This window comes from Catharus ustulatus, chromosome 6 (assembly GCF_009819885.2).
Source record: "Catharus ustulatus isolate bCatUst1 chromosome 6, bCatUst1.pri.v2, whole genome shotgun sequence".
Taxonomy (NCBI): Eukaryota; Metazoa; Chordata; class Aves; order Passeriformes; family Turdidae; genus Catharus; species Catharus ustulatus.
Genome location: NC_046226.1, coordinates 56,972,074 through 56,988,255, shown reverse-complemented (window position 1 = coordinate 56,988,255; position 16,182 = coordinate 56,972,074). Strand labels below are relative to the sequence as shown.

The window sequence follows — 16,182 nt, the reverse complement described above, 5'->3', positions numbered from 1 at the left end:
TGTCAGGGGTCCTAATATAAGTCACCAAGGGTGCTAACACAAAGATTTTAGAAGCTTCTCTGTGCTTCCCATGTATTCCAAGAGGGAGATCAGGCCTGCCCCAACCCCTCTTACAATGAACCCTCATATCACACACTGCACTGTCCCCTCTGCATTTGGCTTTTTCTGGTATAGAATAGTTCCATTACCTATCTGGGGAGAAGGATGAGGAAGAGATGGAGTCCAGGTCCTCTGCCCAGAAAATAAATAGTCCTTCAATTTTACACCAAGGACTTGTCTCTGCATTATAAAATCTCTGCCAAACTCAACAGCAAACAAATTTATAGGCTCCTAAGAGTTTTCTTAGCAGCCTCAGCTAAAGACCCCTAAATCCTGAATCTGCATTTGGCATCTAATTTTCTTATGCTTCCATGCAAGTCCCCAGGCTGAGACTTTCAGCTTGAGAGTTCTGATGTTTAACACCTCAGATGGGCCCTTTCATACACAGCAAAGTCCATCATCCTGAATAAAGTTGCTAAATTCAGGCATCTGTCCAGAAGATGAGAATTAGCTTCTAAATCTTTAAAGCCCTTAAAATAACGCCCTGTAAAAAAGTGCTTCATACTTTACTGGTCATATTTCTAATATATCTGCAGCCTCATCCATTTTCAAGGGGCTCAGTCAAGCATGGCAAATATAATGGCAATAATTACACAGGCTAAATATTATGCATATTAGCTACTCACCTTAATGCCTAAAAATAGTAAAAAAGAAAGATTTGAGTTAAAAGCATTATCCTCTGCATCCTAGAAGACAAACCAGTTGTATCTCTCAAACCATGAACTGCAGAATGAAATGCTATTTAGTTTAAAACGATTGTTTTCCTGGGGGTGCTACAAACAAGTTTTATTATTATTTTTAACAATTACTTTGGTAAATTATTTGGCAATGTGACCATTAATAACTAGATCATCATTTCAGGGGCTGTTATTTTATGATTCACATTTAAGTAATGCAGTAAAGCAACTATAAAACTTTAATCTTTATTTCTGATCTGTTAGGCTGCAGTCAGGAATGTCCTTTAGGTGTAATCTGAGGGGCTGCATTGTTGTCCACCTACTCACAAGCAGACATAAGGGAACAAAATGCCAGGCTTTTGTCAGAGGTTATTTTCAGCTCGGTGATAGCAATGGCATTGCTCAGATCCCTGAAACTCTCACTCTCCTCCCCTCCCAGCTTATAGGGTTGACAGAGGTGGTCACTGCATTTAAAGAGAGCAGGAACCCCTCCTGTTCAAATCCTTTGAGACCCAGGAAAAGAGGGAGAAACTTCAAAGCCACTCTGGTAAGTAAAGTCTCATGGGCTCTGCCAAAATGGGTTTGGGTATTTTTTTATTCCCAAAAGATGATAGAAGAAATTTGTTGCCTGACAAAGAAAACCATGTAGGTATAGTACAGTATAGAAATGTGAGTCCTACAGAGCAGTGGTTTAGGTTTGGAGTAGCCAAAGATTTTTCTGGCTCAGCCAGGCAAACTGCTAGTGGTGTTGTAAGACCAGGACTGGAGAGATCCTCATTAGAGACACTTATTTGCACTATGAAAGACTGGATAACAGAAGATTCAGAATGTTTAAAAATTTTGTTACAAAGCTAGAGAATTGTTTTTCTGCAAGCAGTCAGTCTTTGAAAAGTGCACATGCACAGTATACAAATTTGTGCGCTTTCATAATAGCCTCCTAGAAGTAAAAAACCAAAACAACCCTCCTCAAATTTCAAAATATTTAATGTTGATGACCAATTGGTTTCATATCAAATAAGAAGAAAACTTCTATGCAGACTTGACAAAATATGGCTAGGTAAGAGTGCAGGATGAAAGAATTATTCCCAAATCCATCATTCAAGCATTCCAAGAGAGCATGATCGGTCAAGTCTTCAGAAAACCTGCCCAGTAATTCATATAAAAATACAAAAATCCATAAATCCTTATGTGTTTTTACTACAGAAAGTCTTCTGCCTAAAGGTAAAATTATTTCAGAGAATAAAGCCATATAGGTAGATAAAATAATTCTGTGTCTTATCTCAGTCACCACAGTGCTATTTCAAAGTCTGTAATAGTTTTGCCTGGCACTTAAAAGACTTAGTGCAGGGATAAGGATTTAGAAAAGGATCTTGTGGAAGGAATAGTGAAAGCTGATAGCCCAGGATTAGGTCTGGAAAAAGGAATGGGTCATTTGTACAGCAGAATGCAGCATTCCACAGCCACATGGATCAGGCTGAGCTATGAGTGCAAATGTACAAGCATGTGAATGTGAATGTGGGGTATGGTTGTTTTCCAAGTCAGAATGAAGGAGCTTGTTCTACTATCAGGATCCCATGTTTTTCGGAGTTGCAATCTTAAATTTATGCAAAAGTGTGCAAAAGGGTATTTCAAAGGACATAAGGCATCACCAGAGTAGAAAATAATAGAAAAAGTGGAAGAACAGAGATGAAAGCAAGGGAATGGGCACTATCAGTTTTCAGCATCATGTGCTTCACATCAAATTAAAATCTTCTGCTTCAAGGCACCATGTGTAACTTAGTGAGACCACTGTCAATAAAAAATCAATATTTACTTCCCAGTGTTAGAATTCATATCTCTTGACCTCTCTGTGCTGCTGTACTGTAGAAGTAAGGGGGAAATGCTGTTTTTTATGAGATAATGGTGGAAACTTAATATATGACACTAACTAATAAATTTACCTGTAGCCACAGTCCACTGAATGCATTGGAATACCAGAAATACAATTATAAACACATAACAAGATCACATCTTCATCAAATGAGCTCAATCTTCAAACAAAAATGTTCCCTGTGTTGTGAATCTCTCCTGATGAGGGAGAAACCTGTTCCACAATGGGCTAGATTTTGACAGAAATACCTCCACGCTTTTTGAGATGCAGGGGGGTCTCAAATGCAGACGCAAAATAAAACCTCACCATTCCAGTTGCATAAAAAAACACAGCAGCATTTTGTTGCTATTATATAAAGGAAGACATATTTTGCTGCTCCCACGGTGCTGGTGGGGTGAGTACCACTAAGAACAGTCAAATGAGTCATGGTGGTCACAGGACAGGTCACAGGAGAGCTGTGATTAGATACCAGAGTGAAGTTCTGGCTGCATTGGCATCTCCCACAGACTTCAGCTGGGGAAAGCATTTCAAATACGGCCCTTGGTACTTTGCATTTCAATTTAGACAGTGGTCATCGAGATTCATATTATTAGTGATGTTCATTAGGTAAGGAATCAAGGAGTCAGTATTCTTATCCTCTGAGTATAGACCAAGCAGCTTAGCTAGGACTAAAATGCAGAGAGATGCAAGGCACACCCTGCCCACCACTCTGCACTCAGCATTTCTACTACGTGGTCACAAAGACCAATATTCCCTATTCTGTTTATCCCCTTCAAAGCCACCCTGCAGCACATGTGGCACTGAGATAACCTTTCCAGCCACACAATACACAACTCTGCAGTCCATTCAGATAAGAACTGAGCTCTAGACTGTCAAACGTATGACCATTTAGAAGGGAAGACCTTGTATTTAGCAAGGAAGCACCAGAATTAATTCAAATTAATAAATTACATTTTTCACCTTCAGCACAGTCAGGCATTAGCACTGCCTTTTACTCCTCCACGTTTCATCAGGCCCATACTTCATCCACCACCCATTTAGATCACTGGATCAAAAAATATTTTTGGATTTTATCCTTATCAATAGCACTTTGACTAGAGAGACTCTGTGGCAGTGATGTGACACCCAGATTTGGACAGTATGACTAACAGCCCAAAAGAAGATGGCTCACAATGTTTTCATGCCTGTGCAGAGCTCACCAATACTTCAAAGGCTTCTTTGCTCCCAGCCCAGCCTACAAAGTAGTAATATAAGCTCTAAATAATGGGAGGCATGATTCCTTGGCTCCATATCTTCTGTATAAATTCTGTTCTATATAGAAGCTGCATTCTGAAGAATGATACAAACTGCTGAGTACGAACTGAGCAAGCCCAAGAACATTCCTCCAGCTTAGTAGCACCCTGAGTGTAAACCTTCTTTTTGTCCCTGGTAGATGTTTTACCAGGACCTGAGAGTGCTAGTATTGATCAGCCACCTCTCAGGAGCTTACATCAGACAGCAGAGAAAGACTGGAGGCCTTACTTGACGCGTTCCACAAGAATCTCTCAAGCAGAATCTCTCAAAGGGCAGACAGTCATATTTATAGGGTCAAGGGGGATTGAAACTACAGCCAATAAAAGTTTTTACAAAGGACAGCATCCAATCTAAGTGAAAAGTTCTAAAGGTGAACTGACCAATAACACAAACTAATTTCTAACCAATTATCTTCCAAGGTGTTAGGAGAGTGACCAAACTCTTAAGGAGTTTGGCTCAGCCTTGGTATCTAGGAGACCTTATCTATTATAGCAAGTTCCAGGGGCCAGGGGAAGATGGCTTTGGAGGAATTGTATCATCCATACCCTGAGTGCCTACACGCTGAAACACCAACACTCAGAAGTTTCTGTGCCACACAATTCTTACACTTAGGATGAATCTGCTCCACTTCCCACCAGATCACCAGAATATAACAAGTACTGTGTGATGAGCTATGAAATGTTAAAAGTTAACCAGATTAAGACAATAAAGTTCAGGGAAATTAAGGGGATTTAGACACTGACACCCAGTGAAATTATGGGAAGTGGAGACCTTGGATCTATTTTTTTCTGATGACAAATGGGGGACCAAGTTCTATTTGCACATTGAAAGGATGGAGGTTTATCCACAGTTATAATTTAGATGAGTACAAAACTATGAGTGGCACACCCCCTGTGGAGGTTATTTCCTCATGGTAACCCTGCTGCACAGGCAGCACCTGCAGGGACGGCCCTTCATCTCCAGATGAGCATGGAAGAGCACAGACGTGCCCTGGTTCCTCACCCAGCTGTTCCTCCAGCCAGCACAGACATCATGGCATGCACTGCTCTTCTTACACCAATATCCTTCTGGGAATATTTCTGCTGTGCTTTTTTTCTTTATCCTACAGCTTCCCATCAGGTGATGCCAAAAAAACATGGAAAGTCTGTATGCATGCCCAGTCATGTTACTATAATTAGCCTCAGGCACAATGGTCCTCCTAAGAGCTTTAACCACAGCCCTTGACACCACAAGGTTCACTATCACACTTTATCAGACTTTTTCAGCTGATGATGTAATTGGAGCTACTTTCCAATAGCCATCCTTGCTGCCACAGACTTGGAAGCTTGGTGTGCTTTTGAGGAAAGCTAAGAGAGAAGAAGCAGCTTTGCAGAGACCAGAGGTACAAACCGCTCTTCTCCCAGGCAGCTGTCAGAGTTGCCTCAGCTGGGAAGGGATTCCACTGGAATCCTGATTTGAAAGGGAACGCTGTAGACACAAAAATCTCATTTTAATTTTCAATGAAGCGTCACAAAATTGATTTTTACCCAGAGTTGCTCTTCCTTCTTTTAAAATATTTGAATCATTGCTTTTTCATAAGAAAAAGAAATAATGGCACCAATAAAAAAATACTTTAAAAATAGAAGAAAATATAGAATGGCAGAGTGAGAAAAAGATTTTACCTACATGAAAGACTCCTTTCTGTTTCTTTATCTCACATTTAAAAGAAAAACCAATTTAATAGCGCTGTTCAGTAAAGGCTCCACTGAGTGAGAGAGATCAAATTCATCATCTGTTCATTGTGCACATTAGTTTTGTTTCTTATTTCAGCTACATCAGCTACATCACTTGTTACATTACAGATAAACAGGGTAAGAAGAAAGCAGAGTTTTCATTTCCTTTCTGCACCATTCCATGTTTTGGAACTGCCAGAGCAGTTCTGCTCCTGAGCAGCCTCCCAAGGGAGCTGGGAGGATCTGGAAGAGATTAATGATGCTGCTGCGGTGTGACAGCAGAGGGCTGGGCTGGCTGAGCTGGGGAGAGTGTTCAGCTGAGCATAAATCAGCCTCACAAAGAGGAGGAGAGATCAGATCTTGCACGAGGATGACAGGTATGCTGTCTAGTGAAGGTAGCAGTCACAACAGTGACTATTTAATTACACAGGGTTAAGGATATGCTAATAAGTGCTGTGGTAAGGCAGAGATGTTTGGATATGCTGGTGTCTGCACTGTTATCAAACACAGACTGCAAAACCTGCCCCCACTGCCTTGTCTCCAGTGCTATTGCTCCAGTGTGTGCACCTTCCTTTTGCTGGACAGACAACTCTATTATAACACTGCAGGATTTTTGGTCTTAGCTGTCAGAAAGGATTTCCCTCAGGGTGCAGGCATGTAGACATTGTTCATTTCATACTGAAATTCAGAGGATTCAAGTGCAAAAGTCACTGAGATGATGATAAGCACAGGACATTAGTCCAATGTAAATATATATTAAAATTTGAGTCTAAAATGCAACTAATTGAAAGCATCAGCTCTGTTACATCACTGTTACAGGCCTGATTCAGCCTTCACAACTCTCCTCTTAGTACCTTTTGGTGAATTTAATCAAACACAAATAGCACAAGCAGGCTTCAAAATAACTATAATAAGAAGGTGACTGCTTTTCCAAGGAGGAGGAATACCCGTGCCAGGAGCTTGGAACAAGCCGATAATGCGGCGTGCAGATGACAAGATGACATCCCAGTCTTTACAGAAGCAATGACTCAAACAAGAAAACAGAAGGGCAGGCTGAGGGCTGGGTTTGTTCCAGGTGTGTGACAGCACAATCACAGGGAAGGACACTGAGCCTGACTTCAGGAGACCTGGGCTGGGCTCCTGCCCTCCTGTGTGACCTTGGGCAAGGCACTCCAGTGCTGATTGGAACAGCAAAAACTGAAACAGCAGCCATGGCCCTTTTCTTTTCTCTGATGTTTAGATTTTAACTGCAATTGACAAAGAAAAAAACACCCACACCTTGAGCACCTCAGGAACCTATCCATTATCACTTCACAGTGGCTGTGCAGCACAGTTATCTCATGGCTGCTTCATGAGGAACTCAGAAAAGCCTGTGCTGGGGTACTAGAGAGGGCAGTGTTGAAAGAAAATGAGACGGAAAACAAACCCCAGAGCCTCTTTCCCAGAAGAGGGTTGATCTTGTCACTGAAACACCTTGCAATCATTTCACATATTTACCATCAAAATATACCAAGCTAAGGAAGATCCCTTTTTTACACCTTTTTTTACAAGAGAGAATCAGGGATTTAGATTGTCCCGGTCCCCAAAGCACCAGGGTAGCACCCTCATTTCTGCTATCACACACGTATGAAGTATATTGCTAGTATGCAATAGCAGTTGACTGGAGAGGGAGGAAAAAAATTTTTTTTTTTTTTTTAAATCAAGCTGTCTGTTTAAAAGAATTCACATTTGCCCTTATATTTATTTATGTAACTTGATTTCCTAGGTTAACCCTTCAGATAAGGATGCCAAACTGGGGAGGAGGAGCCAAGTGTGGGGCCTGTGAGAAGACAGTGTACCACGCTGAGGAAATCCAGTGCAATGGACGGAGTTTCCACAAGTCGTGCTTCCTCTGCAGTAAGCTGGGCTGAATGGTTTAACTTCACAGTACCCCCATAGCTCTGCATAACTCTTCCATTAAACCCAGAACATTTATTTTTGTATTACTTGGTAGATAGTTTGCTGCATTTTACCTGGAGAATCTGGCTCTTGGGCTCCTGGCTTTTCCTTGTCCAAAGATGAGATGGATTGTGTCAGGGACAGAGAGGTGCTGCAGAATCACAGTATCTAGGTCCATCTCCAGGAAACCCTTCCTTCTGTCTCACAATGTGGTACATCACAGGTTTGCTTCAGGTTAAAAAGTCCAGCAGACCTAAACAAACAGGACTCATTAGACAGAAGAATAATTACTTCTTTACTTTTAGGAGATGATTACTTTCACAGTGAATCTTGACATTAATTTGTTTCACACTGAAAAGATCCAAAACCCTGATGTCATCAAAACCTCGCACCAAAACTCTGCACATACCTGTATCCTCCTTTCCATATTTCATGTAGCCCTATTTCACTTACTCTTTCCCTCCACACTCCTCTATGATGTTTGGCTTCCAGGTTTTTTGCTTTCTCTGCAGAGGAGACAGAAACTTTAAAAACCAAAACAAAATAAACCAACCAACCAACCAAAAAAAACCAAAACAGAGAGAAGTTACCAATTCAGCTCTGTTCCCTTTGTGGAGGGAGAGAGAGCAAACAATTTGCTAAAAACTAGAGGTAGCCAAAAGGTTTGTTTAGCAGACAATACTTGGGATTAGTACCTTCACGGTGTGAATTCCAGCGTGACAGTTTAGGAGATGTTGAATTCAATTTTCTCCCTCCTCTCCAGGAAGGATAAAGACCTCTTACTTGGAGGCATGAGACTAACATTATGTGCTTAGCTGATACAGTGGAGCACTTTGCAGAAGGAGTCCAAAGGACATACCTGAGCTGTCTTTGCCTTTCTCCAGGTGCCCTAAAAGCGATGCCTGAAAGTCCAAATGATGCCTTTAGTGATGCCTAAAAGGCCAAGTAAGAAAGGATTCCCTCAAAAAAAATTTTAAGTTTACTGACAACCTTCAGCCAATTCTTACAGAATGGTAAAAGGAAAATCTCAGTCTCAACTACAACCTCCTTAATGCTTCCATGTTCTGTCTATAACAATTAATAGTAAATAAAAAGAGCTGTCCTAATAGAGCATAGTTATAAATATTTCTCAAGTGTAAGTTTTGTTCTTAGCACAAGTGAATTATTTTCTTTTAGTGATTCATGATAAACCACTTACATCTATTAGTTGTATTGAATATTTGGTTTGTTGTGGAGCTTGGTTGATTGGTGGTATATTTTGTTGTGGGTTGTTTTTTAAATTTGCCCCTTGTTTTAAGTCTGAATTAAATTATTAATAGGCTAGATACTAAAAATAGTATTCCCATCAGAAAGATGTTTAAGGTCAAAACCCAAAGATGCATCTAAGTTGCCCAACTGGCATATGAAAGGTATGCTAATTGGCTTTGCTTTCCCCCATGATTCACACACACTGTTCAGCAGCTCTGGGTGCCTCAGGATCATGTATCACATTCATGGGCTTTTCTATGAACCATTTATAGGATTTCATTTCTCAACAGATGGAAACCAATCCTCCCCAACCTAAACTGAGGTATGGAAATGGTTTAGTTGCACTTTTGTATATTTCTATATAAATCTATTTCAAATACATCTTCTATGTCACACTATATTTGACCAGGCATGCAAAACACATCAGTATTTTTTTGACCAAAGAGTTCAATTTAAGGAGAATTATAAACAATTCAAAGCAACCTGTGAAGGTGGGAAGAATCAAACAAGCTAAACTATACATAACACTTTCTGCTCCACCGTTTTTCCCTACAAGTACTGCAAGAGAGAAACTTGTTTGAAGCAATCCCTCCTTCCCATGCAGACTCCTGTTTACCTGCAGAGTGTTGTTTCACTGACAGCCTTTACCCAAAGTGAGCTGTGATGGACATTTGGCAGGACCTCACGCAATCAACCTGGATCTCCTCAGCGCCGGCGGGAGAACAGGATCTGTTGGCAGATGACAGGTCTCAAAGTTATTTCAACAATAGCACTTCAAGGGCTTTTGCTCCATCTGTCGTGGTGAATTGATACTCTATCCCCAAGGTACCAGAAATAGAAACACTTTATCTGCTGCTAGAGTTTCCATCATCCCTTAACTCCCTTAGCAAATATAATTATCATCTCAAAGGAAGACTGTAGTACGAGGAGGTTCGCACATTTACAGAAGTGCCTCATTTTATTTCTGTTAAGTATAAAGGTCTTTTCAAATTATTTCCCTCACCATGCAATACAGGGAGGAGGAAAGCCACAAAGATAATCGGAGAGCTGCGGATGTATAACTAGTACTATATACTGCCCCTTAGCAGCAACCTGGTCTGGGGGTTGGAACTGCATGCTCTTTAAGTCCCTTCTGACCCAACCCATTCTAGGAGTCTATAATTAAAACTGCAGAGGTTCCAGGGTCTAAATTCCCTGCAGTGGATAAATTGGATTCAGAGGGGGACATTAAAGGCAAACACGGGGGGAAAGGGCAAATCAAACCCTCCAGAGCTTGCACTTGAGGGCACTTCCAACACTTCTGTATTTCACAGCTTTCTGTTGCACACGTGAACTTAGCAACCAACAGTCAAGGACTGGAATGCCCTCTGCAGGGCAAGCATTTATTCTAAGGAACCTGGAGAGAAAATTTTTGCCTATTTTTTCCCACTTCTGATCAACCACTGTTGAACAGTGAACAATTTGTAAGAAGTATTGAAATAGTGATTTTTTAGCATACTAGAAAATCCTGTTTTTCAAGAGTGACTCTGAATTGGAAGATCTTCCTCTCTCTGTGTGATTGGAGGCTGTCTCACACTGAATTCCCAAAGTGGTGCAGAGAACACAGGCATACACTCCTCACCAAGGAGTGTAGATACTATTTTTCCCCCCATTCATTTTCAGTAGTGGTGTAGAGGACATAATTTGTATTCTCTGATGAAAGCCAGGCATTCCTATAGCACCTTCTCTCCAAAAGTCTGCCAGACCTTTCTTAGTGAGCTAAGTGAAGCTGTCATTCTCTGTACCAAACATAATTTGTAAGAGCTCTGTTTGGGAATGGCAACAGCCACACTCTTGTAATCCTGGAGGAAGTCTGACAGAGTTGCCACTTGCTTTGCCATACTGCCACAGCTCCAACAAACAAATAATGATAAAAAACCCAAACATGTCCTGCCTGACTCTAGACAGAGTGTCAATGTTAAAGCTTCTTTCAGAAACACACATCAAAACAGCCTGGGCTGATATCCTGGTTTGGAGGACAGGTACTGCCAAGAAAAAGGCAGGAGCTCCTCCTGAAATGGAGAGTGAAAATTTCCTCCCTCCAATTTATTATAATTTGGAAATTAAGGGGCTCTCAGGCAAAGGTATGGGTTTAGGAATAACAGTTCTTTACTAACATATCTACAGGACAAACAAAACCAACATCAGCTATGAAAATCAGCGACAAAACAGAACAAGTAACTCAATTCCAGTCCCTTTTCCAGTCACAGACACTTTCTTCTGCATGCTCCCAGTGGGAATCAGGGCAGGCAGAGGTGGCAGGACCATGTCCCAGGTGGGAGAAGGGTGAAGGAAGACTCTGCTCACCGTTTGGGTCCCGGTGCTCAGCCGTGGTCTCAGAGCAGGAGGCTGTAGTGGAGCAGGGTGCAGGGCAAACCCGACCACAGAGAACCTCGCTCCTCTGCATTCGGACAGCGAGTGTCAAAAGAAAAAAATTGAGCAGTCTCTCCAATAAGCACACTCAGGCTAGTCCCCAAGAGCACACTTAGCTCTCTCCCCACCTTCCCCCACCCTACCCATTTGTCCTGAGTGATCAAAAGCTGAGTGAGCTGCCCGGCAGACTTCCTTAGCATGATGATGGAAAAAATTCTCCACAGAGGAGGAAGAGAAAGGCAACAAAATCCCCCCAACCCAGACTCACAGCACATATTTTGAAAAATCCAGATGCACAGTGGCATCAATGTCCCTTCAACCTTTTTCCCCCACTTTCTTAAGGTTTGGGAGTTCAGAATGGTTATCTCAAGTCCATTTTAAGCTTTACAGATCTAGATTTGTTTGGGGTTACAAGATAATTTACTTCAGCAATAACCCAATCAAGTTTTATACTGACTGGCTCCTTTCCTCATATTTTTAAAGCTAAACAAAAATAAATACTAATTCCAATTATTTTAAGCCACATAAATTCAAATTTTAAAATGCAAATGCTGATATATATCACTCCCTGTTTTCAGTGGCTTGCAGGAAGGCTCTGGACAGCACCACGGTAGCAGCTCATGAATCTGAAATCTACTGCAAAACCTGTTATGGGAGAAAATACGGCCCCAAAGGTGTTGGCTTTGGACAAGGGGCCGGATGCCTCAGCACTGACACTGGAGACCACCTGGGATTGAATCTGCAGCAGTGAGTTAATTCCCAGGGACTGCTCCTTTTTCTGGTCCTGCTTGTCTCTTACCAGGGTGTTTTATACATTTTATTCTGTTTCCATAACAACATCTAGCGTAAGGAGCGGAGCAGTCTTTCCTACACCCTTTCCTTCCATAGACACAGTAATTTACAGTTTTTAATGATGCTCAATCTCTTTAAGCCTCCTTTACAAATTATCCCATCCTTCAATAGGCAATTATTGTGCAGAAGCAGCCTTTATGTGCCACCCCACATGTAAATACTCACCACAATTGTAATCTGCCATTTGTAGCATAGTGGTAAAGTCACATTCACCATAGAAAAAGATAATATGCTTTTTTCCTGTTAGAGGCTAAAATACAGTTAAGGTTTTACTCTTAGAGAAATAATCACAGTACCCCATACTGTTAGTTCTCCTCTCAATGGGGGAAATAACATTTCTAAATCCTCCCTGTGGTTCAAATAACACTTACACACTGAGAATGTGTTTGAACAAAGAAATCCTAATGGGATATCATCTTCCAAAAGCACATAATTAGCTCTGACAGTTAGTTTTTATAGGATTTTCTGCAATTCTCAAAGCTGCACATTTCTAAATCAAAGGTGCTCCTTCCTTCTGGTGGTCTAACTATAAAGAAACCAATTAACCAATATGCTGTGTAGGAAATAAAAGCTTATTAAAAGTTAATGTATTTAACTGTAGCTCCTTGTACCATACAAATCCATTAGGGGTGGAGTTCTGCACCAAAAACTGTCACATCCTGTGGATGTAATGACTTGTTGCAGTCCAATTGTCTGATAATTCAGAAATCATTCTCTGAAAGGCTTTATGCACAAAGATATAAAGTCCAAAGTCCAGAAACAAAAAATAAAGCTACTTTTCTGATGTCCTTTTAACCCTAGGCCAGGTAAGAACCCCAATTCCCAGTCTAAATGTTTCACTGCCTAATGAAACTATAGCCTGAAAACTTGAATTTTTATTTTCAGCTTGATGAGTACCAGCAGATAACCAGTTACAAAGACTAGAGACATATTTTCCTTGTATTTTCTCTCTTGCCTCTCAATGAGAGAAAATTGGTTTTTACTTCAATTTCCATTAATCTTTTCTGCATGTGGCTGCCAGGTCCATGTACAGAACAGATATTATCAGAGCTTACAGTACCAACTCCTCAATCACACAACACAGAATTCAATAGAATACTTTGATTTTCTTCTTTTTTTACCACCTTTTGCGTGTCAGAGACCAGTAATTTAGTATTTTTAATGCCTTACTAAAAAATAATGAAAAGCTTTTTCTAAAGAAGGTAACATTTTTAAGCAGCTTTAAAAACTTCTGTTGTAGGGGGTCACCAAAGCCTGCTCGCCCTTCAACACCAACTAATGCTTCAAAGTTTGCCAAAAAGATGGTAGATGTGGATAAATGTCCCCGTTGTGGCAAATCAGTGTATGCTGCAGAGAAGATCATGGGAGGAGGAAAAGTAAGTAGTGAAACAAACCCCACTCTTTTATAAGGGTGAGAACCTATAGCTAAGAGGTCCTCGATCATTTATATTTTCCTTCATAAAGAAAACATGAGGACAAATTTGCAAATTGCTACAACAGGTTTAAAATCTTGTACTTTTTGTAAACCTTTTTCAATTTTTTCCTTCTTACTGATGTCTGAGGACCAAGCACAGATTACTGCACAAAGCTGGCTCTTCCTCCATCTCTGGGTATATTTATAAACATTTATTTGTAGTGGTAACTGAAGATATATTAGACAAAGTAAGTAAAAAAGGCTAACTCAGAATGACTAAAAATGGAAGCCACAAGCTCAACAAAATAATTTTAATCTTTCCACACCACATAAAGCAGTACTTCTTTGTTTCTTGTACCTGCTGGCTGTGCACTTTCTGTGCCACACACTGAATTGTCTTCCTTTGCTCAGCCTTGGCACAAGACCTGTTTCCGCTGTGCTATTTGTGGGAAGAGTTTAGAATCCACGAACGTCACGGACAAGGATGGAGAGCTCTACTGTAAAGGTGAGAGTTGCAGGGTGCTGAACTGGGGTACAGAGTCACTCTAAAGTTAGTCTCTTTAGACCTAGGACTGCCATTGTGATTTACCTTGCTGCATGCTTAACATCTACAGGAAATTCCATTTTCTCTTTTTTAACAACTTTCTGAAAGCAAAAAGCTGTGGTAACAGTGCAGTTGCAGTTTCTACTATTAACATCTAAATTTTAAAGCTATAATTTTTCTACAAATGTGACAACCTTTCAAATCCATCAGACCTGCTAACAGAGCACTGACCATATGTGCTGGGCAGGCTCTTGTACCTGCACAGTCTCACTAAAATAAAAAAATCCACAAAATATAGATCTTTGGGCTACCAAACAGGAATTCTTGCCACTAAAATCTTAAAGACCTTTCCACTGCATTGGTAGCACAGAAGATAATGCAAAAATAGTAAATTATACATCTAGATGTTCCTCTCAGCTTAAGGGGAAAAAATACATGAAGATTTTATATACAAAGCTAAATTTATAGAGAACCCTAAAGAAGAATACTGGAGTTCTCTAACTTTGGGTAGAGTCTGTCAACCACAAGTGGATCAAACTGGCATGTTTGGAGAAACATGCTCACCATTACCACTTAGCAGAGTTGTGAGAAATAATTATGCATACAATAACCACTATAGAGCTCAAATGGAATTACTTACATGCCCATCAATAGTTTCTGAATTATGCTCCAGTTCTTCTCCTTAAAAATCTCTGGCTTACTTTGTAGTACTCATCAGACCAAGTTTTACTGAGTATTTTCAGACAGGAAAGCAGCTTTAATGAAAATATTACTTAGATCTTAAAAAATGTATAGTTTCTTAACTTTTATTGAGATCACCAGATGCAACTTTTTTGGAATTCAAATAAGTAGTACCAGTTTCACTATTAAGACCTGGATAAACTTATGGGAAATACACTATTTCAGATTTCCTCCCTTTTTATCAACCTTAATTTGATAGTAATTTAAAAATGAAAACCAAAAGACATTTACCTCCCACTCCTTGTTTTGCAGTTTGCTATGCAAAAAATTTCGGTCCCAAAGGAATTGGGTTTGGTGGCCTCACTCAAGTGGAAAAGAAAGAGGATGAATGAGAAGAAATGGATGCAACAGACAAACTGCTGTTGATGCCACCAAGTGATAGCTGCCAAGTAAAACATTAAACAACACATACTGCTAAGAACCTAGGGCATTTCATTAAGATTTTCCTTGCAGGAAAAAAGTGTATCTTAAGAAATTCTTAGAGTAGAGCAAAAAGGTACAGTAATAAAACTAGAGTCATGTTTGTGTTCAGCATATAAAGACAAGGAACCTCATGGAACATTATTGCTTCTTAAATTAGTACTTGTCACATTTTAGACTGGAATTTTAGACACATAGTGCCCCATTATGATAGGGATCCCTACTGGAGTGAAGGGTCCAGGTGTTCCCAGTTAGATTGGATTTTCTTTCGTTCACAATGTTAACCTGTCTGTATTTCCACTAATCTCCTAGTTGAGTTTTGAACATGCTGGCATCTGTGTTATAACAAGTAAATGTTATTTGCTTTGAGACAATTTTAAAGGATTTGAAATTCCCTCTCTGAGGGAGGTATTTCTAAAAAAACCCCAACATTTTCTCAGAATACAGTGTTGTAAGTTTTGTCTGTTTTCAAGCTACAATAAAGTACTTACTGCTTCACATTATTTTTATTTGTGTTTGTTTGTGCTCATACATTCTACAATGTTTCAGATAAATGGATTTCACCAAGATAAATGAAACTCCCCATTCTTAACTGCAAGAATTGCATTCCACTACATTACTTTGATGTCAGTTCTAGATGGTATCTGACTTTAATTTCACATCCTGGACTCCTTCTCAGCTGGTTTTCATTGTTACCTACTTTAACTTACATTCATATCACACTGTCCAGATGGCCCTTCTTTTTCTGGGGAATGTGGCTGACATCAGCTGTTACAGATGGAGTGGGGAACAGTTCCCTCTTTTTATATACATTGGTACTTTCCATAACAAACTTACCTTTTTTCATACCCTAACAGGGCATATATATATATATGTGAAAAACATAAGGCAAAGAGTCAGGTTCCTTCTTATGGCTTTGTGCCCGCCTACTCTTAAATACCTCACTGGTCATGTATTCTTTG

At 40.1% G+C, this 16,182-nt stretch overlaps 1 protein-coding gene across 1 annotated transcript; it reads left to right on the top strand.

Moving 5' to 3' along the window:
* The first annotated feature begins 7,418 nt into the window (after window positions 1–7,418).
* Window positions 7,419–16,112, top strand: CSRP3 (cysteine and glycine rich protein 3). The gene is made up of 5 exons (XM_033062356.2): window positions 7,419–7,547; window positions 11,828–11,996; window positions 13,342–13,477; window positions 13,927–14,020; window positions 15,053–16,112. Exons 1-5 carry the CDS (start codon window positions 7,436–7,438, stop codon window positions 15,130–15,132), a joined length of 591 nt encoding a protein of 196 aa, XP_032918247.1. The 5' UTR covers window positions 7,419–7,435; the 3' UTR covers window positions 15,133–16,112.
* The last annotated feature ends 70 nt before the right edge of the window (window positions 16,113–16,182 follow it).

Excerpts from the sequence above, each read along its gene's own strand:
- CSRP3 (XM_033062356.2), top strand. The coding sequence starts at position 7,436 with ATGCCAAACTGGGGAGGAGGAGCCAAGTGTGGGGCCTGTGAGAAGACA. Across the intron at positions 7,548-11,827 it reads CAAGTCGTGCTTCCTCTGCA|TGGCTTGCAGGAAGGCTCTG; the intron begins GTAAGCTGGGCT and ends CCCTGTTTTCAG. Across the intron at positions 13,478-13,926 it reads AGATCATGGGAGGAGGAAAA|CCTTGGCACAAGACCTGTTT; the intron begins GTAAGTAGTGAA and ends TCCTTTGCTCAG.